Raw genomic sequence first — 25,362 nt, forward strand, 5'->3', positions numbered from 1 at the left:
CATTTATTTATGACAACCAATTAGTAGGGAGACAGTACAAAGTCTGTCAGCAAATCCTTTCTATGAAACTGCACTCCATGAAATAAAATACAGTATACATATTAATTGATTAAACTTCATATGCATACAAACTTATTCTTCCTCCGACACATATCGTCAAGTGAGATGTACTGTCTGATGTAGATGTTCGTATCAGCCAGAACCTCATTGATAGGGTGTATTTCGACCATTGCCGTTGAAAGTCAGACAGCTAAACACAGAAAACGTAGCTGGGAATTTGACATAAATATGTCTATATCGAAAGACAACACAGGCGAATTTCCAGAGCCCAAAAACTGGAATTTTCGGATAAAGGAGTATACCGCTACAGAAAACATGCAAATCCAGGGAATAAAATTAAATTTAAATTATAGTTTTTTTAACGACGCTCGCAACTGCAGAGGTTATATCAGCGTCGCCGGTGTGCCAGAATTTTGTTCCGCAGAGTTCTTTTACATGGCAGTAAATCTACTGACATGAGTCTGTCGCATTTAAACACACTTAACTGCCATCGACCTCGGCCGGGATCGAACCCGCAACCTCGAGCATAGAAAGCTAGCGCTATACCAAGTACGCTACCGAGTAATATATTTCAGAGTCGATGTACTTTCACCATTGTTTGTATAATTATTGTGAATTATCATTCAAAACGTCAATGATGTCTGTTGAAGAGAAGCTTATCTTTCATATAAGAAATATAAAAGTATTACAGTGCACTATGTTGAGAGTGTAGGTGACTTGTAAATTTTGGTTTATATTGTAACATTTGGTAAAGTGTAATATTTGAACACAGATTAAACTGTGATATAACGGGCTACAGCCACTACCACAGGTATTAACCCATTTCACGCAAGCTGATGTATAGTTCACACAACCGAGGCCGACTCCAGGGAATAAAGGTAGCCGCCCCACCAATGGACTTATGCTGCAATAGGCTCGCAGTCGTATTTAGCGAGGTGTCACTTAAGTCTCACAAGAAAGAAGACAACGAAGACGTATATCATAACTTTTGGAAAAGTGAGGCCGAAACAGGTGCACAAATGGCCTGACTCGATTAAAGCTGTTATAATTATATTATCTGTAACTACAGCCAAGAAAATATTTTATTAGCTACATTTATTCGTGAAGTTCTTAAAAGTCTGAATTAATCCATTATTTTAAACGTTCAATACATACTCCGCCAACATTAACACAGCTAACCTGCTCACTGATCGAAGGAAAACGTTCAACAAGCGAAGCAATTGCAAAATTCTAGTTGTACTCATAACGGACGCAGTAAAACTGAAAGGCACATTCTGAAAGCTATGACGGCGAACTATTTCTTTTGACATTCCTCAACGATCTCAACACAGATTACTTTAAGTTTACATTCTACAATAAAATGAAACATTAACGTGTTTTAAGGACAAGTAGAAATATATATATGATGCTTTTAATTGCTTGTAATTGCATGGTAGTTACTGTCACAAGTAATTCTAAGTAAAACTACAAGCCCCTCACATATTCAGCTAATTACGTTTGCCTGGGACAGTAAAACAAAAGAATCTTCGCATATTCAGAAATTCATTGCATTTAGAAATACGTTTTTCTTTTCTTTTAGTTCGAATCATTCTATGACTGCCTCCGTGGTCTGGTCAGCATGCTGGCTTCCAGATCAGGAGGTCCCAGGTTCGATTCCCGGCTCGGCTCTCGGTGAATTTTTCTTGAAAAAAGAGGAATTCTCTGGGTGTCCAAAGTCTGGAAATTTGTATAAATTGAGTGTGATTGTGATTGTGCCGGTTTAATATTAATTAACCAATCATCACAAATATAAAAATACATCAGGACTGTCGCTGGGCAGTAACCTGAACACACGTTTCAGCGTCACATTGTTGACAAGTAACTCCATCTGTTAGCACAACCATAAAGCATCTAATAGATGCTATAAAGTTACCGACAACGAAAAAAAAAAAAAATCATTCTATGATGTCGCATCTCTGTCAACTTACTTTAAACATCTACGTTCCTTCATCTATGTTCCTTTATTTGCACTCACAATTCTAAAATAATTTCATACATCAACCAGGAATTGCAGTTCTTCATAATAAAATTCGTATTCCAAGACTGTCACATTGTATTTCAAACATGAATTTCCAAGTTCAACATGACCGTCTGGAGTTTCGGTTGTAACGTTCAGATTTTAAGATAAGTTTCGTTATTTGAGAATATGCATAGCAGAGTCAATAATTTCGTGGACTGAAAGTCCCAGAAACTAGTCTTCTTTTGTCGCTCGCCCTCTGATCATGCGCACTGCTTCCTTTCTGGGACTTATAAAGTATATGTGCGACAAAACTTTTTTCTAAGACAGTGTACAACCTTACGTTCTTCAAATATACAGGATGTTAAAAAGTATCCAATATTTTAAGAGGTGATAGTATGCATCAAAACAAGAAGAAAGTCTAATAAGCATGGGTCCTATAACACATACTTTCTCATATCCGCAACCAAACTTTTCTTTTCAGTATTCCATGCCAGGGGTGTCAAGTAGGGTATGATTATCTGATAGTCTGCTGTAGTGTAGGGCTGAAAAATGCATTGCCATAAATGGACGTCACATTGAGCACCTCCTATGAACAAGTGTTCAGATCTCAGAAAGTATGTGTTGTAGGACCCATGTTTATTAGACACTTTTTTCTTGTTTTGATGCATAGCCTACTAGCACCTCTTAAAAGATTGGATACTGTTTTCTTAACACCCTGCATATTGCAGCCTTTGTCCTCTGACGGTAAATAGTCAATCTACGCTCGTGTTTGTGTGAACTATACATCAGCTTGCGTGAAATGGGTTAATACCTGTGGTAGTGGCTGTAGCCCGTTATATCACCGTTTGATCTGTGTTCAAATATTACACTTTACCAAATGTTACAATATAAACCAAAATTTAAAAGTCACCTACACTCTCAACATAGTGCACTGTAACCTTTTATATTTCTTATATGAAAGATAAGCTTCTCTTCAACAGACATCATTGACGTTTTGAATGACAATTCACAATAATTATACAAACAATGGTGAAAGTACATCGACACTGAAATATATGACTTTCAAGGTAAAGGTACTAGTTTTTGCAATTCATTTTATGTAAATTTTCAGAAAAGTCTATATATATATTGAAAGTTTATTATTTCAGTCATTGACTTTACTGTTGTGTATGTTTTAGATGTTAACCTTTACATTATAAGTTACAAGACGTATAAACGTTTTCGTTGATCAGTGTCAACATCTTCAGATACGAAGAATCAATTATGCAATATCATTATTCTCTACATTCTCTACATCTACAATGCATATTTAATGGCATATGGGGATAAAAACCTGTTAAAAATTAATATAATTATAATACACATTAATATTCTAATATTCTAACATTTAAAAGTGTACATATGATGTACAATAGATATGCGTTTGCAAGTCCCAGCCTACATGTGAAGACTTGCAAACGCATATCTATTATACATCATATGTATACTTTTAAATGTTAACATTAGGGGCACCCATATTTGAATATTAGAATATTAATGTGTATTATAATTATATTAATTTTTAACAGGTTTTTATCCCCATATGCCATTAAATATGCATTGTACAGAGCAATTTATATAGAACTGACACATTTCTTTCATTAATTGTTTCAAAACGAATTGTGCTAGCGACAACTTATTATACCTAAAATGTAGAGGAATTTTGGGAGATTATTTACCTCTATAGCAAATGTTGTCCGGCGTTGTCAAATCCGGATATCTCGGTGGCCACAGGTTCCTGGAAATTATTCGGTCGTCACATAACCGGATAAATGGAACCATGCATCATCTGTGAATCATGTGATGGACAATATGGCAGGATTTTTCACAATGAACGTCTGAAACCAACGACAATAATTCAATCTTTTATCCTTATCTGGTTCCTGTAGCTGATGAACAACCGTAACCCTATATGGCTTTAGGCTCTCTGACACATTGAGTAGGTGTACCCTGTCTCCTCCGACAAACGTCTTAATGATTTTTTGGGTGACTGCTCCAGTCGTGCTCTTACATCAACAACAACCGTGGGAAGCCTAGATGAACGATGCTTGCCCTTTTCACTCACCAGAGATCCAGTTGTTTCCAATTTGTTTATCAGTCCCAGTATTGTGTTTCTTTTGGGAGGATTGCGAACACCAAATTCTCTCTGGTATGCCCTTTGAGTAGCTGTAATTGAATTCGTAATCCAGTATTGCTTCACAAGGAAGAGTCGTTGATTTAATGTGTACTGCATTTTCACGTTGACACAAAATGTCGAAAACAGCTGCCAACAATAGGAATAAAACATAAACATCTGCGCATCTAGTGACAAGGAATCGAAACTCCAGAACATTCTGCTGTTGGTTTCAGACTTCCATTGTTCAAAATCCTGCCATATTGTCCACCACATGGTTCACAGATGAAGCATGGTTCCATTTATCCGGTTATGTGACGACCGAATAATTTCCAGGAACCTGTGGCCACCGCGATCTCCGGATTTGACAACGCCGGACAACATTTGCTATAGAGGTAAATAATCTCCCAAAATTCCTCTACATTTTAGGTATAATAAGTTGTCTCTAGCACAATTCGTTTTGAAACAATTAATGAAAGAAATGTGTCAGTTCTATATAAATCACTCTGTAGATGTAGAGAATGTAGAGAATAATGATATTGCATAATTGATTGTTTGTATCTGAAGATGTTGACACTGATCAACGAAAACGTTTATACGTCTTGTAACTTAAAATGTAAAGGTTAACACCTAAAACATACACAACAGTAAAGTCAATGACTGAAATAATAAACTTTCAATATAAAGGTACTAAGCTTGCCATAACTATTATCATGGGTGTTTCACAGTTCGCACAGTCTACGTATTTTTCGACTCTGACGTACTAAGCAGATTATGCACGAATTTGGAGACAAAAAAACAAGCAGAATAAATTGTCACACATAGATCAGCTTAAAAGTAGAAAATGTTTTCAGTTTACCTTTCTTTTTCACACCATGTTCCATAAATCTTCCTAAACGCTACACTTACTTAACACAAGTCATAATCAGAAAACGACAGCAAGAATAACTTAACACATTCCTCGAAGCACACACGAGAACTATCAGCTGCTTCACACCAGCCAGTCACCCGTCAGTTTATGCTGAGAGTCGCGTGTAGTCTTGACCAAGTACGAGATCCCATGGTCAGGTGTCGGTTTGGTCAGATAACAAGACTCCGAGGTACCAAGAAGACTTATCGCTTCCTGTACAAGGAAATAGGACGGCAATTCTAGAGAAACCTTCGCGCTCGCACTATAGAAACACTCAAATTTCATCGTAATATGAGACAATTGTTTATTTTTAGTTCTGTACAATACCGCATGTTATTCTCTTCTCTACTGTACTTTTTGGAAGAGCTAGATGTCACTTTCCAATTGTGTAAATTCTGATAAATCGTCCTCGATGGTTTAACGCAGTGATGTCAAAGCAAGCGCATTTTTCTGACCTTGACGTCGTGCGCGGGCAGCAAGCGCTAAGTATGGAAAGAGAAAGGGTTGTGTATATGAATAAGCAGCCTTTTGGATTAAGAAAACAGTGGTGCATAAACTTCAAACGGAACGTGAAATTTTATGTCGTTATTTTTATATGGCTGCTTTCTGTTCTATATTGTCTGTAAAACAAAAGTACTAACACTGATTTCTTAATATTGCACTTCTGTTTTATATGTTAATAACATAATAGAGAGTTAAGAAGAAATATTCACTTAAATTCCATGTATTAAGTGAATGAAACACATCATTCATAAAGAAAGTGATATTCCAAAGAAAGAGACTGAGTATGACATGATAAGTTGGAATTTATATTGATGGTATCCTTAGCCTTACAAAAGTAATCAATAAACTAATCAAAACAACATTACAGTACAAAGCAAAGTTACCTAGGTACTGTATATGTTTTCAGTGTAACTAATATTATATAACAAAACTCTTATCGCATTATGCTTTTAAGGTGATATTTGTGAGCAATTTCCTATCATCTGAATATCAAATTATTTTCTCGAAATCTGCTGAAACTATAGAGCTGACATTTTTACAACACATGGACACGTATCTATTGCTTATGATGTAACAGTAGTTGCTTTGTTAATTCATTTCCTTACAAACGATTTCCATGCGAATATTTTCAAAATTTTCAATACACTATCTTCAGTAATACGTATATATACGGTATATTAGATTTACGAAAACATTCTGTAAGGCTACTAAATAAATAGGCCTATATCTGAAAATTTCACTTTTCTATAAGAAAAGTTGACAAAATATTTCTTTTGAATAAAAAAAAAAACAAACTTCTGAAAAATGAGCATTAAAATTAAAACTTACGTTCTTATAATGCACTTATACTTCCCAGGCAAATCTAAAAATTAACGCGGATACAGTTTTAATAAGTTCTCTTCCCTTCATCTATTGAATCAGTGTTGGCCATCCCTGAATATAGCTCGACCAGCGGCATATACTACCTCTTTCGCTTTCCTTTCTGCTGTAAAGCGCTCAGGCTCTCCTGAGCTCTAAAGCGCGCGCTTGCTCCTATGGGCATCAATTGACATGCCTGGTTTAACGGCGAAAGTTGATTATCAAGCTCGTCAATGGGGTTCGAAGTTTGCGGGTACAAATGCGGTCAAGGGTAATAGATTTTTGTAAGGAGTGAAAAATTCTTACAATGATATTGTTAATGCGTTCATGTTGAAACATCCCCCCAAATTGTGGACATATAGCTTCAGTCTAGGGTTGCCAACTAACCGGTATTTCACCGGCACGGCCGAAAATTTTGGCGGATCTCAACATAAGAGATCAATCCCTTAACAGCCCTACTTTATTTTTTTATTAAACGAGTTTGAGATCTTGCGATAACAGCTTTTATCATATATGCTAAAAGGGATTTTTCTCTAATTCGTGGGACATTTTAACCTTTAATACACGGCAGCTGAAGATAATATGGGAACTGTACCTTAACACTTTAAACTTCGAACATGACGACTTTTTTTAGTAGGTTATTTTACGACGCTTTATCAACATCTTAGGTTATTTAGAATCGGAATGAGATGAAGGTGATAATGCCGGTGAAATGAATCCAGGTCCAGGACCGAAAGTTACCCAGCATTTGCTCGTATTGAATTGGGGGAAAACACCGCAAAAATCCTCAACCAGGCAACTTTCCCCGACCGGGAATCGAACCCGGGCCACCTGGTTTCGCGACCAGACGCGCTAGCCGTTACTCCACAGGTGTGGACACGAACATGGCGACAAATAATTTATAAATATGATAAATTTATTATAATCGACACCAATAACATATCCCAACAGTCTTTGTTTCACAGAATAAAACTCAGTTTTACGATTCTCAGCAACATCTTAATAACTTGAGCAAGAAAACGGTCTCTCATACATTTAATGCAGTGTAAGCAAAATGAACCCATATGTTGACAGCCTACTTACGCTCAGTCCTATTTTGCTACACAAAGGTCACAAGGGTGTGTTATATCCGATGATGGTAACACGGATTCCTGAAAATTGACCAATCGGTAGATTTCGTCAGCGCAGACCTTATTTCGCTCCCGTGACTAATAGTACGTCCCGACCTCCACAGTCAGGCGAGGTTTCGAAACAGCGCGCGACCTTCGGGAATATCACGAGAAATCCAGAACGAATGGAAAACTAGGCCACAACTACTTAGGCTGTACCTTTGCCTACTGGATGAAGGTACAACTACACGGTTACTCACTTTTCGTAGTATTTCGTTAATAGACAAATCCTAGAGTCGACCCAAGATACTAAGATGATTAATTTCTTCTCAGAAGCTTAAAAAAATGCCGTTCATTAATTTGAAGTTGTAAGGCCTTTTTCTTTTCCATGATGCGCTACATTATCATCTATCTTTTCTGTAAACTAACACTATATTGCCACATGCGGCGGGTCTCCCTGACAGTGTGGTCAGCATGATTCAGGGCCACAGCAGAGACATCACACGATAAGCAGAAAACACGATATGACACTAAAGGAACACTTCCGATAATTTAGATTGGTAGCCTACGAGACAAGGCCTCCACTTGGACAACATTGGTCATTATATCAACAAAACAATGCTGTAGATGAGATTGGATCCACAGTCGTAGTTTCACGTACTAACGTTAGAGCTTTGTCTTTTTTTTTTCACAGGCTGCAGCCAGCAATATTCATTCATTCATGGCGTTTTGCCCAAGGGCAGGTCTTTCACTGCAAACCCAGTATTCTCTAGTCTGCCCCATTTTCTGCCTTTCTCTTAGTACCCGCATATGATCCATATATCCTGAAGTCGACCTGGTTGGCGAGTTGGTATAGCGCTGGCCTTCTATACCCAAGGTTGTAGGTTCCATCCTGGGCCAGGTCGATGGCATTTAAGTGTGCTTAAATGCGACAGGCTCATGTCAGTAGATTTATTGGCATGTAAAAGAACTCCTCCGGGACAAAATTCCGGCACATCCGGCGACGCTGATATAACCTCTGCAGTTGCGAGCGTCGTTAAATAAAACATAACATTAACATTATATCTTGATGTCGTCTATTATTTCATATCTTCTTCTGCCCCGAACACTTCTCCCGTTCACCATTCCTTCCAGTGCATCCTTCAGTATGCAGTTTCCTCTCAGTCAATAACCCAATCAATTCCCTTCTCTCTTCCTGATCAATTTCAGCACTATTCTTTCTTCACCCACTCTTTCCAACACAGCTTCGTTTTTTACTCTGTCCATTTCTCACGCTCCATTCTTCTTCATATCCACATTTCAAGTGTTTCTAATTGCTTCTCTTCATTTCATCGTAATGTCCATGTTTCTGCCCGATACAATGCTACACTCCACACAAAACACTTCACTGGTCTCTTTCTTAGTTCTTTTTCCTTATAATAGACCTTATAATAGACTAATTTTCGCTGCAAATTTACGAATCTTGGGACACAGTTCATAGTTTGAGGAATTGTAAAAGCTAAAGAAGTCTTTGTCCTTATAGTACGTACATTTCAGCAGTGAAGTATGTGAAAGATCAATTAATTTTAGCGGAAACTCTGCAGGCAAATTTTCTGGATTTGCGGAATGGTAGCGACAGAAGAGCTCTAATTTGTGTTGAAACATTTCCATTTAGCATCTCTGAATACATTTCTTAGTGATTAAACGTTTTCCACATACTAAAGACAATATCTTGTTTTACACATTCTACTCTACTTAAAGTAGGCTATCCATGGGTAACCTTTGCACCGCTACTCCTAGTGCGTTTTAGTAGGGGAAGAAAGTTAACTCGCGCGCAGAGCAATCTGCCTGCCACACGCTTCAGCCCTTTCGAGCTTGAATATGCATCGCTGGGTTAAGGGAAGCACAAAACGCCCAAGAGGCTTAACTGTGTGAGTCAAATTCATAAAAATCTCTGTTTTACTACTTCCACTACTACTACCACTTCCACTGCCACTACCACCACCACCCCAGTGAGGTGAGGATTTCTTCTACTACCTTTTCCAACCGCAAGAGCGACAGATATGAGATAGAGTACAAACCAAATATTTAACCTTCCTGTCCACACCTGTGGAGTAACGGTCAGCGCGTCTGGCCGCGAATCCCGGTCGGGGCAAGTTACCTGGTTGAGGTTTTTTTCGGGGTTTTCCCTCAACCCAATACGAGCAAATGCTGGGTAACTTTCGGTGTTGGACCCCGGATTCATTTCACCGGCATTATCACCTTCATTTCATTCAGACGCTAAATAACCTAGATGTTGATATAGCGTCGTAAAATAACCCAAGAACAACAACAATTTAACCTTCCTAATTTGAGCCAAGCAATCACTATTTGGAATTATACCTATTTCAATCCTAAGGCCATTATCCGTTCTACTGAAGCCAAACAGCTCTGTTTGTATTTTAATCGTGATTTGAAATACATAAATATGCAAATTAATACGACAATAGTAGAACTAAGGACTGTTCACCACATACCGTCTAAGAGATTTTGCTTTAAAATGTAGTGCTGTATGAAAAGAACGCCTTTCCAGAAAATCACGCTGTCACGTGTGGATCCGCAGACATATTGTGCAGGCGGCGCACGCAGCCTGGCTGATTAGAATGCGTCGCCTCGCCTCGCTCTTTTGTTACCTCCACGACATAAATATTTAAACACTGCGACTGGCTCGGAAACTAAGACACATCCGCTCTTTTTTAACATTTCCAGCGCCCGTACAGGTAAGAAGACAGTTTATAGTTTTACTTATCGACCGCGATTTGAATCTCTCAGAGAATGAACAGGGAAGCGGAAATCGTATGTTCTTGTCCCTCTCGTATGTTCTAAACAACAGCATTCGTCGGACAGTGATATAAAAAAAAATAGTAACTCGTAGCCTACTCGTTGGAAAGCACCCATCACTGCCCGGAGTGGTGCACTGACGTTCGAAGATATCTGACCCTACTAATCGATAGTCTTCGATAATTTGTTCGTGTAAGTGTGGCTTCTTTAGTTATTACTTCTATGTATAGATGGCGAAGATAGTAGTCAGTATCGCCTATAGTACATAAATATACCCGCATTATAGAATTCAATTTTTCATTCCACTATACTAATTGTAAAACAACACTGGGTTTGGATGGAAACTGGGTTTAAATATTATAAATTATGACATAATAGACACACTAATAAAAAAAGGCAAAACAAAACAGAACAAACCAACACAAACACCACGCGAGAATAAATACATAACATTAACATATCACAATGCCAATACTCATAAAATTGCAACTTCATGCAGAAAACTAAAATACAAGATAGCATACAAAACAAATAACACGACACAGAAATATCTAAATAATCACATTAAACATTCAAATAAATATAATTCAACTGGAGTTTACAAACTAAAATGCAATAGTTGCCCACATTTTTACATAGGACAGACAGGAAGATCCTTTCACACAAGATATAATGAACATATTAAAGATATAACCAAACCCTACATCACATCAAATTATGCAGACCATATTATCAACAATAATCATGACTACAATAAAATAGAAACAGATATGGAAATTTTACACATCACACCAAAAGGTTCACAGTTAAACATCCTAGAACAATACGAAATATATAAACATACAATAACATACCCACAACATATACTTAACACACAATTACAGTTCAATACCCACACATTATTCGTTGTCATGATACGTCATAACACACAAACAACCAGCCCCCACCATAAGAGCAACACACCCCCACCCCTACCATCGACAAATGCACATCGCAGAATTCAAGATCACCAGTAGTAGTTCAGGAGACACTGAAGAAGACGTGACATAACGTCGAAACGGGCCGTCTGTTGAAGGTATATATCTTTTTTTAAATTTTAACACTTCTTAACGTATGACTAAGTAATTTTATGTTTTTAGAATATTTTATGTTTAATCAACATAATCATTTTTCATTACACTTTTTAATAGCCCCAATATTGGTGCCAAACATTGAGAACTAGCGGAACTCTTTCAAAGTTTGTCAATTTTTAATATTTTTGGTTCTGACTTACCCCGCGGTTGGAAAGTTCGTTTACACGGTCATAAAATCGTAGATCAGATCACTTTGAACGTCAGTGTACCAGAGCAATACGAGTGTTGTGATATTGTTTCATGACGATATGTTGCTCCTCCTGCTCATCTTCTTCCAGGGAGATCTAAAATTGTCTTGCAGAACTCAAGTGTATTTGAGCTCAAATCTGCAGGAATTAAGTTGGCAACTCATTGTCATAGGCGAGTAAGAACTTGTAAAGATTGACTCGTTTAATCCATTTCAAATCCTCATGATACTGGGAAGAACTGTCAAACAATTTGCACCTGGGCTCCATCTAATTCAGGACACTGAAGAGAGATATGCGAGGAAGATTTTTCTTTTTTCTATCTCGCTTACACATGGATCACTAGTGATACCTATGACTTGTAAGAAGCTCTTCAGAGATCTGTCAGTATCCTTGTCATCATTGCATACACGTTCTATTTAATAGAGGAAAGGACAGAGTAAAATCAACCGGACATTCTACATCAAACTTCAGCCTATCTCATTCCTCAGGAATTCCATAAGAACTTATTTTAATTCTCGGAGTCCAAAATTTGCAAAAGGCCAATGAAGTAAGCCTGCTCTGGTACAGCAAAGGAGGAGGTTAAAGCCAAAGCATCGGCGTATTCATTATCTCTAACACCAATTTATTCAGGAACCCACACAAGGGCATTTTCACATTTGGAAGTGATTTTAAATTGTTTTAAGATACCCAGAGCAGAATGGCTATCAGAACAATAGTGGACACCCGTCAGAGTTCAGAGTTCCGACGGTAGACCGCATTATAACAAGTATTTTGGACTTTCCAATAGTGTGATGAGATTGAGATTTGGTTTCTCCGACTTTTGAAACAATTTCCAGATCCCAGACTTAGGATCACCCAGATATGGAAGAGTCGCCTGCTCCGAACGGTTCGTTACGCTTGGCCAAACATGTAGACAAAAGAAACTGCGCCAAAAGTAATCTTTATCCAAGTGTAGCCAACCTGACATGACAGGTGCAATCGAGGTCAACTGAGCGCTTAGTATAACAATTTACAATAAGAGAAAACTGACCTCTGTGTATGTAATTGCAAATACTATGTTATTTAATAGCAAATGCCTGACAATTACGGTTATCATGATTTTAAAGTAATCTAATAACGGAATTGGAAGGACAGTATCCAATAACATTCAGTGCTATAACGCAATAATCAAATCAACACACAGCACACGACAGAAACCAGAATAGTACCGAGAACAAACGATGTGTGTATGGTAATCCTATGTGTGTACAAGTGCAAAACCAATGTTTGTTTATTAATAAGTTATATAATTTTAAAAGGTTTATTTTACGACACTTTATCAAATGCGATGGTTTATCTAGTGTCCGAATGATATGAAGTTGATAATTGATAATGCAAGCGAAATGAGTCCACGGTCCAGCGCCGGAAGTTACCCAGCATTTGCTCGTAATGGATTGAGGGAAAACTCTGAAACAACCTCAACCTGGTAACTTGCTCCAACCAGAATTTGAACAAGCTCGTTACACGGTCGAAAGTGCTATCCGTTACTCCACAGCGGTGGACTAATAGGTAATAAAAATTAAGTAGTTATTATGAAAATTAGCATATTCCATATTATTATGATAGTAAGATGTAATTCTTTTTCAACGGTCTTTTTAATCTAAGATTCTATAACAACAGAAACAATAGAAACGTGGTTTTTGAGAAACTTGCCAGAATGTAGGCTACACTTCTAGATATTATTATTATTATTATTATTATTATTATTATTATTATTATTATTATTATTAAATATCCGCGGAAAAGAACCCTAATTCACCAAGCGGTATGCTAGGGTTTTAGTTTTGTTATATGGTATACTACTTATCTATATTACCTATTTTTTTACACAGATAATGGTGAAATATATATCTAGAGTCTTTTAAAAATAAAGTTTAGCAAGTCTATGAATTGTCTGTAGCAACAAGGTTTTTGATCACTTCACATAGTGGAGTCCTGTATTCGGTGTCGCAGTCCAGAAGATGTGTCTTTATTTGAAATCTCTTTGCTTCAATAATAGGACAGTCAAACAGAAGGCGTTTCACACTGTGAAGGTCTTCGCGGCAGGAGCATGTAGAGTCGATGTCTGCTTGAATATTGAATCTGTCGAAGTAAGTTCCAAATTTCCCATGTCCAGAAAGAAACTGCGTTGTTACGAAAGCAGGCTTGAAGTGATGGCTTTTGAGTCGGTCGTGGATTGTTGGGAAGTAGGTGTGAGAAAATGGAGAATCTACACAAGAACTAAATTAACAACGTAAAAATATTAAAATAAACAGAAAAAATACACTGTAACCAAAACGACTGCTCAATTTCGAAATTAATAAATTACAGAACTGTCAGAAGGAAAATTTTCCAAACACCATGGCTAGGTTTGCTTAAGTGTCAAATCTCATTAGAATGGAATAGACTCAACACGCCTTGTTCCCCTAGCCTGTAATAAAATAATAATAATAATAATAATAATAATAATAATCATTATTATTATTATTAGCCTATATGGGAAGTACCTGCTATTATTCGGTTGAGAAGCTTTTGTCATACAGTCTATTGAAAAAAAAAAACGAAAGTTAGAATTTATAAAACAGCTACATTAACGCTTGTTCTACCTCTGATTGAGATTCTAGCTGATAATATAAGTATATAATTATCAGACAGTACATCTCACTTGACGATATGTGTCAGACGAAGAACAATTGTATATATCTGAAGTCTGATTAGTGTAACCTGTAGCTAATCGGCGATGTATATAATAGAGGGGGAAAGGAACTGGCCACTCTACCCCATTATCTCCTGGCCTAGTTGCCTCATAAGTGGTGCATTGTTGATATCACTTGTGGAGTTCAGAGCTGTTTTCGGACAGTTAACTAAACAACAACAACAACGCTTGTTCTGTATGGTTATGAAACTTGGACTCTCACTTTGAGAGAGAAACAGAGGTTAAAGGTGTTCGAGAATTATGTGCTTAGGAAAATATTTGGGGCTATGAGGAATGAAGTTACAGGAGAATGGAGAAAGTTACATAACGCAAAACAGCACACATTATATTCTTCACCTAACATAATAATTTAGGTGGGCAGAGCATATAGCACGTATGGATGAATCCAGAAATACATATAGAATGTTACGTGGAAGACTTGAGCAAAAAGGCCTTGCCTGATAGGCCGAGACGTAGATAAGAGGATTATATTAAAATGGAGATTAATCTTGCTCAGGATAGGGGCTGATGGAAACAGCTTCGACAATCCTTCCCCAAAAAATAAGAAAAATGAAATCGAACTTCTATGCTGTGATATACGAGACTGAAGAATGCTGAGTTTGCAGTGAAAGACCTGCTCTTGGGCAGGAAACTATGAATAAATATCCGTGTGATAGAGAATTCATCAGAGCTACGCCTTTCAAACCCGAAAACCTCGTCCAAATCACAGTCAGTCCAAACAGAATTTATGGTAGAGAGGGCATTCCCGTTTCTCTCGTTTTAATTCCATCAACTCTCCATCATCAGCACATCATAATCACCTACAGCATATCTTTCAGCATAACATAATAGGGACTTCATGTCTGATCAGCCATTTGAACTGACAACGAAAACAGACAGAGAATTGTGAAGCGTCCAGACGCTCCAGCCAGCACACTGCGCCGAAGAGAAGCTGCTGCATGTATGTATGTATGTAAACAAACAAGTTAGGCGTGAACACTGATTTTTTCGATGTTCATGAATTGAAGCGGCAAACAAAGAATAACAGCTATTTATACTGAACGGCTGTTGTCAGCACGATTACCCTTTCATGGACGTTCGATACAGCGCAAAATGTCAACGCAGCAGTCACTTTAAAATTAGAAACGACTTTGATATCAGGCAAATCTGATCACCAGGCTTAGAGACTTTAGACCCGATAGATGAAAACAGAGCGATTTCAAGTTGGATAGCTGGACTGTAGTGGGTGGGGGCAGTGATGGTAGCGACCTACCTGTCGTCCCATGTGCTTTATTTACTCAGGCATACTCATAAGGCAGGGAGAGGAGGTACTGTTTTGACAATAAAAAGTCCCATACACCTAGTTCACTTTATCAGAAGAGAGGACAGGAGATAGCTAGTAGTCTAGTTTTGATCTGTACATGTGGTTATCTATGTGATTAGTCTAAGAATATATGCGATATTCTGTGACATAAAAGACACGCTAGCAGGGAAGAAGTCTACGACACTGCTGGGGTAGCGAAGATAGATTTCAATGACTTAGTGTTTTTTCGTTTTGCATTCAATACATCATCCACACCTGTGGAGTAACGGTTAGCGTGTCTGGCCGCGAAACCAGGTGGCCCGGGTTCGATTCCCGGTCGGGGCAAGTTACCTGGTTGAGGTTTTTTCCGGGCTTTTCCCCCCTCAACCCAATATGAACAAATGCTGGATAATTTTCGGTGCTGGACCCCGGACTCATTTCACTGGCATTATCATCTTCAGCTCATTCACACGCTAAATCACGTAAGATGTTGATAAAGCGTCGTAAAATAACCTACTAAAATAAATCCATTACATCATGTGATGTAGAGCGGAGCTTCTCCCAATATAAACTTTGTCTTGCCGACTACCGAAGAAAGTTTAGTTTTGAGACCTTCAGAATGTGTGTTGTAGTAGGCTACATTGTAACAGTACCATATATTGTACTTCATAAGTTGTGTACGCTGTGCAGAATTATTATGTATGTTGAGTAAGTATTGCACTTGTGCTTATGATAGAAGCCGAAAGGAAGAGCATATTAATTAATTTTGAACATTTCGCATGATAGGTTTTTTATTTTAATCTATGTAAAGATTAATTTTTTGGTCCTATAGAATTTTTCTCCTCTAACAATCATTTTATTTTAATGTTTGATAAATTAGTTGCCTTTTTTTGGAACGTCACTGTACAGTACCAACAGACTGGACTGAACTTGGTTTCATGTACTCATGTCTCTTCTTCTGCCGACTCCAACACAATGAAAAAGCTGCCTATAGTACGGACGTAGTAAACTTATTCTATCGGGTCCAAAATCTCGATGTCTGCTGGTCACAGTGCCATAAAGCTCGACGCAAATGGTGGTGGAATAGAAACACTTTCACGTGTAAACTGAAGGTAATTTAGGCTGAGAAGGAGTCTAAACTGTCTTGTCATGTGCGATGTCGTACCCCGCAAACCACCATACATCTTTTTTTTTTACTTTCATTTAGTGTTCTGTCCAAGGGCAGGTCTTTCACTGCAAACCCAGCTTTCTCCAATCTTTCCTATTTTCTGGCTTCCTCTTTGTCTCCTCATATGATCTATATATCTTAATGTCGTCTATCATTTAATATCTTCTTCTGTCCCGAACTCTTCTCCCGTTCACCATTCCTTCCAGTGCATCCTTCAGTAAGCAGTTTCTTCTCAGCCAGTGACTCAACCAATTCCTTTTCCTCTTCCTGATCAGTTTCAGCGTCATTCTTTCTTCACCCACTCTTTCCAGCACAGTTTCATTTCTTATTCTGTCTGTCCACTTCACACGCTCCATTCTTCTCCAAATCCACATTTCAAATACTTCTATTCACTTCTCTTCACTTCGTCGTAATGTCCATGTTTCTGCCCCCATACAATGCCACACTCCATACAAAGCACTTCAATAGTATCTTCCTTATTTCTTTATCCAGAGATCCGCTTCTATTAAACGCTTCCTTGCCATTGCTATCCTCCTTTTGACTTCCTGGCTGCAGCTCATGTTACTGCTTATAGTACACCCCAAGTATTTGAAACTGTCCACTTGCTCTACTGTCTCATTTAGAATTCGCAGCTTTACTTTCTTTATTTTTCTTCCTATGACCATGGTCTTCGTCTGACTATGAAGTGCAAAGGAAGTTTATTTCATAAAGCAATCTTTCAGGGTGGTCCTCTCAAAATCAATACATTTAAGGAAAGGTTGAGAAGATTAGACTGAAAATGTAATTGTAGGTGCAGTGTAAATATGTAAGTTGTGTCATGTAATTAATTAAGTTGTTATGTAATTATTAACATGATATGTAAATTAGTTGATATGTAAATAAATTAAGTTGATATGTAATTAATTAAGATGATATTTAATGAAGTTGATTTGTAATTAATTAAGGTGATATGTAATTACTTAAATTGGTAATAGTTGGGTGAAATAGAAGTAGGCCTACTTATAAGTTAGGTTTACTTTTGCTTATTGTAGGCATTGTTATAGAATAGTTTTTATTTATAGTCCTAGGTTTATTGCATCTATTTATTTTATAGTTAGAAATAAATTTAAGTTTATTTTATTTTATTTTTTTATTTTTCTTTTATTGCTGTAATTATTGTAGAATTACAATGGTATTATTGTATATTATATCACTGCCACCGGGTGTATATCCAATTGTAGTGTTAATAAATACATACAATCATACATACATACATACATAAATACAATTTCGAGCACAATACATTTATGTATATTCCAATCGTTACGATCGCTCACTTCGTAACATTCCAAAGGACAGCAATGAGAAAGGAAGTTTTTAGCAGGAAAAGGAATATTTTCTGCGGACCTTTGTAAAAAAACTAAGGAAGAGATTAGTGGAGTGTGGCATTATATGGGGAGAAACATGGAAATTACGACGAAGTGAAGAGAAACTTTTTTTTTTTTTCAAATGTGGATATGGACAGGAATGGAACGTGTGAAATGGACAAAGTAAGAAATGAGGTTGTGGTAGAAAGAATTGGTGAAGAAAGAATAATGCTGAAACTAACCGGGAAGATAAAAAAGAAACTAGTTGGGTCATTGGCTGAGAAGAAACTGCCTACTGAAGGATAATTGGAAGGAATGGTGAATTGTACTCTTATGCGGAGACTGAGAGGAAGGCGGAAAATAGAAAATATTGGACAATGCTCGGTTTGCAGTGAAAAACCTGCCCTAGGGCGGAAAACTGAATTAAATTAATCATTCCACAGCATCGGCTGGAGACTCACGGAAGGGTCTGGTGGTCTAGGGGCAAGTAGTATATCCACTATGCTAGATATGGAGGGGGTTTGGTGACTGATATTTTTAACCTTCTCTTCTATTGTAGTTAAACATCTAATTATAACCTAATTAATTATTATTAATTGTAGCTCATACTGTTAAGTTGTGGGAAAATTTGTATTCGTGTAGGAAATTTTAGAGTATGTACTTCTATATGGGGATACCAATGTATAACAACGTTCTAGCCGACGACTGTCGATCGTTCACATTCCAGAATCTTCGGATGTACACTGTCATCTATTGCAATAGAGGAGAGCTTAATTTTATTAGGATTTGTACTATTTACGTACAGGGTTGTTTATTTTTAGGTCATTTTTCAGCATTTTAGGCCATTTTATAGATCACTTTAGGGGGGTTTTTAGGTCATCAAAATCCGCGCCCTACACAGGGTGCGAATTAAGATTTCTGGTGAGGGGGGGATAAAATCCTAGATAGAGAATATCATACATAAAATTATTATCCTCATTCGATACGACTCAACGCTTGGTCGCACTGAGTTTCTTGTCTTGCATCTTAATCATACTAATATTAGCCTATATCGTAGAGCAGGTTTGAGATAAGATGTGTAATTCCTAAGTTATTGATTGTTGCCAGCTTCCCGATGATGATAATACATCAATTATTTTTCTTTGCTTACTTTATACATTTATGAAGTATACTCGTATTAAAATAATTATATTTTGTGAGGGAGGATAAAAGTTATCCCTGGCAGGGATGTTAATATGAATTTATGAGGGGGGATAACTTTCCAACGGGAGGGAAAATCCCCCCATCCCCCCCGTTAATTCGCAACCTGGTCCTACATATGATAATCACGCGACATCTCAGAGTATCTCAGAGTGTTGATGAGCAGGGTCCCTTGAAACGACATTGTTTGAGCGATATCTGAGTGTTGATGAGCAGGGTCCCTTGAAACGACATTGTATGAGAAATCGCTCTATTAATACTTCCAACAGTCTACTAGACGCTGATTCTGAAACTCCCGAAACTTGTTTAGGCGAACACTAAAACATCTCTCTATACACGACAGACATTTTTCAGCGCGCAACAGCGTATGGAGTTGTTGGGAGATTCAGCGCAGGGACTTGTTATGTAATGCTTTCGTCTTGTTTATTTACGATGACGCCTTCTGAATGGATTCGACGACCCCGCTGCTTGCGGTCTGGCCTGGACGGGAAGTGACACAAGTGCCTGCTAGTTTTTGCTGGTATCGAATGACGTCAGTACAGCACAGATTCATGTGAACATATGTACAACACGATAAACACGGCCTGAAGGTCGTGAATTCGAAATTCTGATATCAGAGAATTTTCTAACAGTGACAACCTACTCGTTATCTATTCAATACCTCGAGTTCGAATCGTGGTGACCTACATACAGCGATATTTTTCCATTTTCAGTGACCTCGACGAAACTGATAAGTGTACCCAAGAAACTTCTTTCGTAATTTTCTTTGTCTGATGTGAATACAAAATTACTACGTCATTTTGTTACCTTCATGTATTTTTCATAACATCTAGGCAAGAAAAACCCATTTAACTTTCCTGGGAGTACAGAAAAAAATATATTGTTTCAGAACTGTAACAACTTTGACTACTCCGCAGTCAATTTCGATCAAAAACAATTATCGTCGTCATCGTCAACAACTAGGGTGACCATAATAATTCCTTTGAGTGAAAGTGGGTCTTTAATCACTTCCTTTAGAGAAAAAGTGGGACACCATGTTTTTGTAAAATCCAGTGTATATTTGATTTAAATTTAATCATAAGACTGATACACATACGAAAATGAAAGAAGAAGGAACAAATGTTAATAATTTCAAATTATACTTGTTAAAAATAGGCCTATTATATCAATAAAAAGAAATTAAATGCACTTTCAAATTCATTAATATTTAGCTCGTCAGAAATTAGTCTTCTAAAGGGGTTTATTTACTTTCTCTACTCCAATCAGACTTAGCAGAAGTTGCTATTGCATTGAGCAACTCAGGTTTTGCAACAAAATATGAATAAAATCACTGCAGTTATATTCAGCTCAATAGTTATTTGCCGTAGCTCTAAAACAAGGAAATTTCTTTTCAAGCTCTTCTGAAAATTCACATTGCCACTTTGGCATTGTTATAAGGAGTAAAATACAGTTCTAATGTTCACTATAAAAACGTATTAAATCGATTAAAACTCTAGTTGAACATGGCAACTGAACAAAAAACTGTAAAAAAAAAATCTCTAATATTATCGTTCTATCGAGAAACAAAAAAGTTGTACCAACCTAAAAGTTGTTATTATTAATAGATACAATCTGCAGCACAGAAAATATCTTCCACGTCGACAGTATGCAAGTTTTATACGGATAATTTATCGGCACACTTGTAAAAAGTTTGTAACTTGCAAACTTACGTCAAAAATCGGGACAAAAGCGTATTTATTAAAAAAAAAAAGTCGGGACAGGTTTTTCAAGGCTGTACTTGGATAGCTGTGTCTACAATATGTCTTTTATTCAAATCGCAATTTTGAGATTCATATTACTTTCTTCAGCTACAGAATAATTTTTTATATTTATTTTTATTTTTGTTTATTTGTTTTGTATAGTCATGAAAATGTCAACTCTGCCCAAATTCATACCACTCTTTCTTTAAGACAAAACGTAAGTACTATATATGGTAGAAAAGGATGTCTCCTTGGTAGATCTAAACTCTGGCAACCATGTGCTCCACTCCGTATAACTGAAATAATGCTCGACAATAAACATCTCCTCTGTTCATCAACTTTACAAGGAGTTATACCTGAAAGCTTGATTTGCAAAATACACGTCACTGTTCGTTAACAGAAAACCACAATTTAAGTTACACAGAGTTAGTGTGCACTCATGTTGGTTGCTTGACGGTTGTCAGCCCACTTTGAGGTCTGTGGATATACAGGGAAAAAGTGGATCGGTGTCTGGTAGAGTTCCCGGGTAGCTCAGTTGGAAGAGCGTTGGTACGTTTAACCAAAGGTCCCGGGTTCGATACCCGGCCCCGGAACAATTTTTCCCTCGAAATTATTCATCTCCTCTGTTGTGAGTATAGCAGTTTTGAAGTTTGAGTGTACAATATTATAATCAGTTGTGATTTAAATTTTAGTAAATCTTCACTATATTATGGATCAACAATACAAAATGAGTTCAGATAAACAAATTTCACCATGGATACGATACGTACATGCGCAGTATCAGTGAGAGAATTCAGTAGGCCTACTGTTTATATACCTTAAAACGTCGTGATGGCAGCTCAGCGACTGAAATGGAAATAGGGAGGCCATGTAAGCAGACTGAACACGTCGAGATGGACGTGTGTGACAAACGTGAGGGATCCAAGAACGGGGAAGAGGACAGCGGGAAGACCGAGGGCCCGATGGAGCGACTTCTTCTGGAAGAAAGCTGGTAGAGAGTGGACAAGAACGGCGATATGCAGGACAACATGGCAGATGCTCGGAAGAAGATGGACAGATACTAAGTGACCGAAAATGGGCTGACATTAAACATCTCCTCATTATCAGTGGATAATCTCTAATACGAACACATGTGACTGAAAATGGACAAACATAAGAGACAGTAAATGAACAATCATTAAGCATCAGGGTATAACTTTTTTTTAACTATAAAATAGGCTCGTCAGGAATAACTCACCAGCTCACCCTGCTTGATGCAGGAGGTCCTTGCCCTAATGGCATGTAGTGGGCTTCTTTATTTATCTATTTATTTTACACCTTCCATTATAAGATGACGTCAGAGGTGGCACCATATGCCACGATGAGAGACCTGTACACACAGTATTACCGCTCTAGTGTCCTATCGAATTAACTGTAATAGTGTAACAGTGTTATTATCAGCGGCCAGATCGCAACACACTTTTTGTGCTGCATACTATATTATTTCAGGAGATTTCATATGTATATCTCGTCTACATTATTCCATGTACTGTAAGAAATGGTGTATTAAAGGTGTCACGAGGTGAATTAATCCAAGCGAGAGTTCGCTATCTGGCTATATTTCACAGTGTAATTTAATTACTACTTTATTTCATGTAAGATAAGTTACATGAATTGTATTTTGAATTATATTAAAGTATCGAACGAAGCTGTGGTGGTTCAAATATTTAATTATCTCTCAACATGCTGCAGTTCGATATAATTTTACCTGGTAACTTACTGACGAGAGGCATACCTGGCTAATCGGACGTTTCGAAATAGGAATTCCACGTAATCGATTCTATGGGAATTTGATATGGCGTAGTAAGTTTCTTTCTGTGTCCTAGTATGCTCACAACGGAGAAATAATATAATAATAGCAGGAACATCTACAGTACCTCGAGAAAACATGTTCCAATAGCGTTTGTGCATCTAACTTCTATTAAACATTAGTCTCGTCAGGATTGGAGTGAAGTTCTTGGGCCTTTGATGTAAATTTATACTATCGATTCAAGATACCACGCCAATATGTACATTTGAGTCGATCATTTTATGTGAACATTACATTGAATTGCAAATCTAATCTTTCAGGTGAAGCTCCCTGTAAAGCAGATTTGAATAATTTCAAGGGAAAAATTGTTCCGGGGCCGGGTATCGATCCCGGGACCTCTGGTTGAATGTACCAGCGCTCTACCCCTGAGCTACCCGGGAACTCCCGGCGTTTCGTCAGCCCACGCGAGTTGTGTGGATATAAAGGGAAAAGTTGAGACGGTGTCGGGTGGAGTTCCCGGGTAGCTCAGGGGTAGAGCGCTGGTACGTTCAACCAGAGGTCCCGGGATCGATACCCGGCCCCGGAACAATTTTTCCCTTGAAATTATTCATTACATTGAATTGTTTCTAATTTTCTACATAATTTAGCTTATTTTATAAATCTTGATGCTTGAATATTTTACATGAACTTACCCAACTGCGCAATATTCATCATAGAACTCATCTGCATTAATATGGAAAAATTTGGTGTTTCAACAAAAGAGATCACTGAATGAAATTCAGGAAAACTCTTTCGACTTAGCGGGAGCCCGAGAAGAGGCATAAGGTATGCCAAACAGTCGCTTGTGCTATGAAAAATCATGCTCTGTATAGGCTCACTTAACTAATAATTAGACATATTTAAAAACAGGTTCAGCTAAATTTACTGACTTCATTTCTTCCTGAATCTTTGTTCTACTACGTTTAATAGTTCTTTTTTTTTAACTTCTGTTTCACTCGAAAGAATCATAAGAGGCGTCCGGACTATGTATTTAGAAGGACATCATTTGTAGAAGTCCAAAAGCAGGACGATCTGGCTTAAAGCCGGACATTCTGGCAAAGTCCCCCCCCCCATATCCCTTTTCATCAACCTGTTGCCGACCTTCCCTTCGTCACCGATGTCATCGTCGTCTCTCCATCATCGTCACAGTAGTAGTCATCGTCGCTGTCATCATTATTATTATCATTATCATCATCGACGTCACTAACATATGGAGGACATAACAGAAATATACTTTCAGCCTGGCTTTTACTAGCATCCAAGGAACACATGGATGAGTAGAGTTAGGATTCTTAGTTAAATAAATATTTTATTTGCACTGTAAGAGAAACTCGTAATTGTGTTTTAAGTTTCGGACAAGGTCACCTGAGCATATCGTCGGTTTCTTGGTAAAAGTGACCAAGTCCAAAATGCAAAATTGTTAGGAAAAGGCAATTAAAGGTTTAATGATCAATTCAAAGATAACTGTACTTCTTTAGATGTTAGTAATAAGTTATTTTGAAGGTAAATGTGTCATATTATTAGTTATTAATATAAAATTATGTCTTAAATTTGATTACCCACTTTGATTTGATTACCTGGTTGGGTTTTTCCGAGGTTTCCCCCCCCGAAAAGGCAAATGCCGGGTAATATTTTGGCGAATCCTCGGACCTCATCTCAACTCACTACATCTCGCCAAAATGTAAAAAAATGTAAAAAAAATTGTACAAAATTGTAAAAATTGTAGAAAATTACTAAGTTGTAAAACTATAAAAATTAGTAAAAATTGTAATTGTAATATTGTAAAATGTTGACATGTTCCACATCTTCAAGCTTCATTGCTCATGTAAGATCTATGGAATAAAATAAATGAATGAATGAATGAATGAATAATGCTTGGAAGCCTTGGAATGTCACTTGGTCACTTTCACCAAGAAAACAACGATATATTTTAAATTTTATTTCACATAAAAACACATTGTGAATGTTTTATGTAAATACATATTTTCAAATATTCACATAAAAGATACATTAAAGGTTAGTTAGTGTTCATATATACCTTGAAATAAAATAAGGTATAACTGTAATATATCACCTTTAATGTATCTTATCAAATCTATGAACACTGTATAATTGACCTAACATGTGTGTTTTATCTTTAAATATTCACATAAAACACATAAAAATTAAGTTTTCATCAAATAATTTTCGACAGAAGCCCCATTTCAGATTTATCATCACCCGAATGTTCAGTGCAATTGCTTGGATGTGACAGTTGGCAACTGTTTCTCGGAATTGCCTATCTGTGAACCTGTGAAACTCCAGTCTGCTCTCTCACCACAAGCGATAAAAGCAGACATCACTAAAAAATTGT

General features: G+C 37.3%; 1 protein-coding gene across 3 annotated transcripts in view; it reads right to left on the reverse strand.

Moving 5' to 3' along the window:
- pico overlaps nt 1–25,362 on the reverse strand; it is a 405,804-nt gene that overhangs the window by 282,754 nt on the left and 97,688 nt on the right. Inside the window, exon 1 of one of the 3 annotated variants that reach the window (XM_069844297.1) lies at nt 5,071–5,110. The exons of the other annotated variants lie outside the window; for them this stretch is intronic. Within the exon in view, the coding sequence (XP_069700398.1) occupies nt 5,071–5,095 (25 nt within the window). The 5' untranslated portion in view covers nt 5,096–5,110. Of the gene's footprint in view, nt 1–5,070; nt 5,111–25,362 lie in introns of those variants that run through there. 3 annotated transcript variants of the gene reach the window in all.

Source organism: Periplaneta americana, chromosome 13 (assembly GCF_040183065.1).
Source record: "Periplaneta americana isolate PAMFEO1 chromosome 13, P.americana_PAMFEO1_priV1, whole genome shotgun sequence".
NCBI classification, from domain to species: domain Eukaryota; kingdom Metazoa; phylum Arthropoda; class Insecta; order Blattodea; family Blattidae; genus Periplaneta; species Periplaneta americana.